The sequence below is a fragment of the Chamaea fasciata genome, unplaced genomic scaffold (assembly GCF_029207755.1).
Source record: "Chamaea fasciata isolate MVZ Bird 193981 ecotype frontalis unplaced genomic scaffold, bChaFas1.0.hap1 SCAF_26, whole genome shotgun sequence".
Classification (NCBI taxonomy): Eukaryota; Metazoa; Chordata; class Aves; order Passeriformes; family Sylviidae; genus Chamaea; species Chamaea fasciata.
The window spans coordinates 2,598,062-2,604,061 of NW_027094111.1; the positions used below are offsets into that span (position 1 = coordinate 2,598,062).

The window sequence follows — 6,000 nt, forward strand, 5'->3', positions numbered from 1 at the left end:
GGCTGCCGGCGGACACCCCGGGACGTGAGGCCGGGGGGAACGGGAGCGGCGGCCCCGAGACGGGACGGGCCGGGCCGGGCCGGGCCCAGCGCGGCCTCGACAGCGGCGCCGCCGCTCTTGCGGCGGGCGGTAGCGCCCCCTAGCGGCGACCGCGGCCGTCACCTGACCCCCCTACACGCCGCGATTGGTCGGTGCCTGGCGGTCACGTGTGGCGGGGCGGCGCACCGCGTGTGCGCGATGCACTCTGGGATTTGTAGTCCAGCCGGGCGGGCGAGGTGCGGACGGCGGCGCGGCGGGGACTGCGTGTCCCGTGGTGCCCCGCGGCGTCGCGGAGGTCCCTTGGTGTCCCGCGGCGGACGGAGCGGCCGGGCCGGGCCGGGCGGACACGATGTCGCGGCAGGGCGGGCGCGGCACCGAGAGCAAGAAGATGGTAACGGCGGGGCCGGCGCGGCGAGCGCATGGCGTGGGGCAGCCGGGAAACCGGCCCGGGGCGGGGGTGACCGCGCCCGGCCCGCAGCGCCCGGTGCGGCGGGGCCGAGCGGCAGTCAGCGGCACCGGGCGCTCGCGGTCATGGGAAGTTCGCACCCAAAACGCTTCCCTGGCGTGTCTCCCTTCCCCTTTCCAACTCATTCCGCGTTATCAGCCCGGCTGAGTCAGGAACTGAGAGATGGAGCCCAAAGCTCCAGAGCTGAACTCGAACGCTGGGTCAAACCGGGCCGAATTCATTAATTTTTAATGCAAAATAAGTAATAAAAAATATAATCTGGGATGTTCTCCCTGTTTGGCCGCGAGGAAGTGCTGGGTCGGACTTGGCTGCCCCCTCCTACCTCTCCACACCCCAGAGGATTCTTTTCTAGGGGTTCAGCTCCTTAAGTACAGCGATTATATAAAGAATTGTGTTCATTCACTGGAGTTCTAACACTTCCCGTAGCCACAGAGCAGATGCGCAGTGTGGAGACTGTACAGTGCTCTGCAGTGTCATATAATAAAAATAGTGGGAAAGATTTGGGCACTTCAATTACATCAAATGAGCTGAAAATGAAAAAAAATTTTTGTCCAAATCTGAATTTAGGAGTTTGCCTTATTGTACCTGTTTAAGTTGCCTTTATTGACAGCGTCTCAGCAGTAAGTGAGATCAGCTCTGGGTGTGTTGGGGCTGATGGTGGCAGGTGACACCACCATGGCCTCACATGGTGACAGCACCTCAGGCTGGGGACAGCTGGATTCCCTCCATCCATCCCCATCCCCTCTCCACCTGTGTCTTTACTGAAACGACTGAAACCCTTAAAACCAACACTACCTGTTCTGCATGTCTGTTAAATTCTCTACCAAGTCTCTGACTCCAGCTGAGCCAAAGGAACTTCCACCTTGTCCTTCTGGTAATGTGAATTGCCCAATCTTTAGTGTTCCGGGGGGGAAAAGCTAATTTTAAAGTAAAACTCCCAAAGAACGTGTGAGTTCTTTAGATCCAAAGTGGGACAACAGCTCCAAGCAGCCAAACTGGTTGTTTTCATACCTGAAGCCTTAAAATTCATCCCCTTCCACCCTCTGCCATGGGCAGGGACACCTTCCACTATTCTGGATTGCTCCAAGCTCAGTCCAGCGTGGCCTTGGACACTTCCAGGGATCCGGGGGCCGCTACAGCTTCCCTAGGCACCCTGTACAGGGAAGAATTTTTTTCTTATCCAGGAACAAGACAAGGTGGAATTCCCTGTGCCCTCTACAAACCAAATTTTCTATTTGTTTGGGGGTGTTTCCTCTGTGCGTTTGTTGTGGCTTTGTGTGAACTTATGGTGATCTGTGTTGTCACTTAACTCTGATCTTGTCTCTTTTCCCTCCCTGCCTGCTGCTGCTTTCATTCTCTAGTATTGGTATTTGCCATTCATTTCACCTTCTGCCTCTCTGCAGCTCATGGTAGGTGACAGATCCCAGGTCAGCCCCTGTGACCCCTCTGCATGCCAAAACTGACAGCAGAAACCAGTGCTGAGGGTTTGTTTGTTCCCCAGAACACTTCCTTTCGCAGAGTTTTGTTCTGCAGCCTGCAGACCTTGTTAATCACTGGTCTGGCTTAACGGCTCCCAAAAAATGTTCTTTGACATCATTTCAGGGTGAGGATCGAAGGTAGTGCCTGGGAGAGAAGAACTTTCCCCTTTTTTCGCAAATTTTCTGCAAATCTGACAATTGTGCAAAGAAAACACAGGTGACTTTGATCCTGGCCAGTCCCAGAGTGGACGTGCACAGCACCTGAGTGCTGAGCTGGCCTGGGTTTGGTGTCCCTGGGCCTATTCTGGGTCTGAGGAGCTGATTTCAATCTGTGAAGCAAATCCTGTGCCTGGACAACTTTCTAGGACCCGCTGAGTCCTTTTTCTTGGTACAGAATCTCATAAATCCCTGACTGGAGGAGCATTTTTGGGCCTGTTGGGAGGACCAGAGCTGGAGCCTAACGGGCACTGCCTGCTTGTGACATGTTCATGAGACAGAGGGAAGAGTTTGAGTCAGATCTCAGCTCTAGGCCTGTGGTTGAGGTAAATTCAGGGCCCTGGGATGGCATCACCAGGAGGTGTTGGTCTCTTTCCCAAAATCCCAGAATAGTTTGGGTTGAAAGGGGTCTTAAAACTCATCCAGTTCCACCGCCTGCCAAGGGCAGGGACACTTTCCAGCAGACCAGGTTCCTCCAAGCTCCGTTCCAAGGAGAATGCAGTTGTTGCCAGAATTGGAGCTGGGATCTCTCCTTATTAAGCACCAGGTTGCTTTGAGACAGCAGGTCCCTGTTGCCCTCCCGGTGCTGAGTGCGGAGGTAGCGGTGGGTTCTGGCGGGTGAATCCCTTTTCCTGTGCGCAGAACTCGGAGCTCTTCACGCTGACCTACGGCGCCCTGGTGACCCAGCTCTGCAAGGACTACGAGAACGATGATGATGTCAACAAGCAGCTGGACAAAATGTGAGTGGATGCACAAATGAGAGTGGATCTGCCATGCCGGAGCTGTGTGGGAGCCGAGATCACAGCAGGGATCACAGGCACATCCCTGTGTGCTGCTCCAGGAGCAAAATCCTGGCAGGCCGAAGTTATTTGGCACTGACATTTCTCAGATTCGACTTCGCTTCTTTGCTGTCTTCTTTTATAAATGTTTGTTGTCTTTCTAAAGCTGTGTGCTCTGGTCCCTTCACAGGGGTTACAACATTGGTGTCCGGCTCATTGAGGACTTCCTAGCCCGTTCCAACGTTGGGAGATGCCACGATTTCCGTGAGACTGCGGATGTTATTGCAAAGGTAAATGTCCAAGCACGGCTTTGTCGGGTTTTTTGGGGGGGTTTTGCATGTGAGGATGGAATATTTGCTACTCACAGGACTGTTTGAGGGTTTGATGAACATTTTGGGGAAGCAGAAAAGACTTTAGCCCAAGTACTGCTGGCTGGTGGGAACTGGAAGAAAGGAGAGATGTTTGCAAACCCCTCGAGTAATTTTACAAAGATCAAAGCTGTGCTGTTGCCTCACCTGTTCTTGTTCCTCCTGTTTGCCACAATAGATTGCATTTAAGATGTACCTGGGCATCACTCCAAGCATCACCAACTGGAGTCCTGGGGGTGACGAGTTCTCCCTGATCTTGGAAAACAACCCCTTGGTGGACTTTGTGGAGCTCCCTGACAACCACTCAACCCTCATCTACTCCAACCTGCTCTGTGGAGTGCTGCGAGGTGCCCTGGAAATGGTGAGCCACATCTCTCTTCCCTTGGGATGAGTGTATGGATAGCCAAGTGTCAGCAGATACTTGACTTGTGGTCCATGTTCATGACTTCTGCATTTGCTTTGGGATTGAAACACGTTCCCAGGAGAAGGGCAGAGCTGCAGGAGCACTTGGCTGCCGTCACGTGTGGCAGCTGAGGCCCAGAGGTGATGCCTGATCCCCTTCAGCTCACCACCCAAGTTCAAGCACTTTGTATCTCCCTGAGTTTGTATGGAGCTCCAAAATCCTCACTCTGCAACTGCTGTGAGCCCTAGCTGGGAATTGGTCGGGACAAGAGAAGAGCTGTGTCTTAAATTTAGTATTCTGTAGAGCTCTGTATGTCATGTCATGCCCTTAGAGCCCTTAAGCTGGTGCTCCAGGACCGTTCAGTCCCTGGAGAAGCTGCTGTGAAGAGGGAGTTACCAGCTCCTCTCTACTCTTCCCTCACTTAGGTGCAGATGGCTGTCGATGTGAAGTTTGTCCAGGACACCCTGAAGGGCGACAGCGTCACAGAAATACGGATGAAGTTCATCAGGAGGATTGAAGACAACCTTCCAGCTGGGGAGGAGTGAACCACGGCTCCATCTCGCTGGGGACTGGAGGGACCAGCTGGGTTTGGCCATTAGCTTTCCTCACAGATCCATAGGGATCTCCTGCCCCTGCACACTCAGACTGACTCACTGACTATCTCAGATGTTATTTTCTTCTACTCTCACTTCCATCCTCTGTAGAAGATGATTGTCTGGTTGGTGTTTATTTCCCAGGTTCATTCTGAAGCTTTTTCATCAGGTGATGTCCTTTTCCCTCCCCCTGGGGGCTTCCTACACTCAGTTTCCAGATGTGACCTGGGCTGTGTGAGAAAAACTGCTCAGACTCCAGGAGAACTCCGGTCTCTTCACATCTGCGTTGGTGTTGGATGGCCAGAATTGGAGACCAAGCTACAGGAGCCCACTGATTCCCTGCTAAACCCTGTCCTTCCTTAAATGAGGTGTTTAAAATCCATTTGGAGATGTGTGTAGTGTTTCTGTAGATCAAACTGCCTTCCTGCACTTGATTCTGAAGTCACTGGCAAATGCAGGCTTGATCCAAAGGGGTGGCTGAGGAGAGCTGTTGAAGTGCTGGCACCAGGGCAGGGGCTGCTCTGCTCAGGAGGCCGTGGCACCACAGAAATCTGGGAGTCCCATGGCCGTTCCCTCCCCCAGAAGCCTCGCCACTCCCCTCTCGGGAGGGGAGGAGGTCAAACTCCACTGGAGCAGTAGGAACTATTTTACATGGAGAAAGATTGGCTAAAATGACATTGGTGCTCCACAGTGGGCACAGCCCGGGGCTGCATGGGGAGTCACAGAGTGAGAACCAAACTCAGGCTGAGGCCTGGGAGGTGTTAAAGACATTTCAGGCTCTGTTGTGCTGTTGGAGGATGTAAAGGCTGCATGGTGTGGAGGTGGTGTGGGGGTTTGTTCTCACTGGAGCTCAGGCAACAGCAGAATTTCCCAGTTACTTGGCACTTGATGCTCCGAAAAATAAATACACAAAGAATTATTAGATAACAAAAAGCAAGAGATTGGAACATCAGCTTCCTCTGCCACCCAGAGCCAGAGAACACAATCAGGCATTGGATTCCCAAATCACTTCACGTAGCATGAAGGCACAGCCCCTCGAGGTCTTTGTGACCTCCAGAATTTGTGTCGGTTGATGCCCGAATGTGAGGTGAGATGGAGCAACCCGCTGCTTGTGCTGCCCTTTTTTGGCTTTTCTGGAGGAATGTGGGGTCATCTGGCACTGGGTGGCTTACCCTGTCCCTTCTTTGACCCCGAAGAGTCCCTTTGGATGCCCTGTGTGACATGTGTCCTGTGAAGGGACAGTGGGTGGCTGTCAGAGCAGTCAGAGGCATTGGGGGTGGCGCAGCGGTGGCAGGTGGGTGTTGGTGGCAGAGGTGCCACGTTGTCACATTGCAGAGCTCAAAACCATCCCTTATTTCTCATTGTTGACCATTCCAAGTCACTTTAAAGCTGCATTTTAGAAGTAATTGCATTAAAAGAATGGCGGTGTCAACTCTTTGGTCTCCTCTTTCCTGTGTTCTGGTGGTGGGTGCTGGTGGGGAGTGGCAGCAGGGGCTCAACCCCTGCCCAGGGCTGGCAGGGTGACAGTGGTGACAGGATGCCCAGGGCTGGCAGGGTGACGGCAGCACTGCACCAAGAATTCCTGGCTGCCGGCAGGCCTGGAAGCTGCTGCCTGGAGGAACCTGCCCAGTATTCCACACACGGAGGGACTGGGGGCA

The 6,000-nt window shown here is 53.6% G+C and overlaps 1 protein-coding gene across 2 annotated transcripts; it reads left to right on the forward strand.

Moving 5' to 3' along the window:
- Window positions 1-326: 326 nt before the first annotated feature.
- Window positions 327-5,774, forward strand: TRAPPC3 (trafficking protein particle complex subunit 3). Of its 2 annotated transcripts, none has more exons than XM_066204397.1 (5): window positions 327-430; window positions 2,842-2,939; window positions 3,169-3,268; window positions 3,525-3,707; window positions 4,175-5,774. In XM_066204397.1, exons 1-5 carry the CDS (start codon window positions 389-391, stop codon window positions 4,292-4,294), a joined length of 543 nt encoding a protein of 180 aa, XP_066060494.1. In that variant the 5' UTR covers window positions 327-388; the 3' UTR covers window positions 4,295-5,774. The 2 variants fall into 2 exon arrangements, with proteins under 2 accessions (XP_066060494.1, XP_066060495.1); XM_066204398.1 differs by lacking the exon at window positions 327-430 and adding an exon at window positions 1,822-1,914.
- Window positions 5,775-6,000: the final 226 nt, after the last annotated feature.

Excerpts from the sequence above, each read along its gene's own strand:
- TRAPPC3 (XM_066204397.1), top strand. The coding sequence starts at position 389 with ATGTCGCGGCAGGGCGGGCGCGGCACCGAGAGCAAGAAGATG. Across the intron at positions 2,940-3,168 it reads AACAAGCAGCTGGACAAAAT|GGGTTACAACATTGGTGTCC; the intron begins GTGAGTGGATGC and ends GTCCCTTCACAG. Across the intron at positions 3,708-4,174 it reads TGCGAGGTGCCCTGGAAATG|GTGCAGATGGCTGTCGATGT; the intron begins GTGAGCCACATC and ends TCCCTCACTTAG.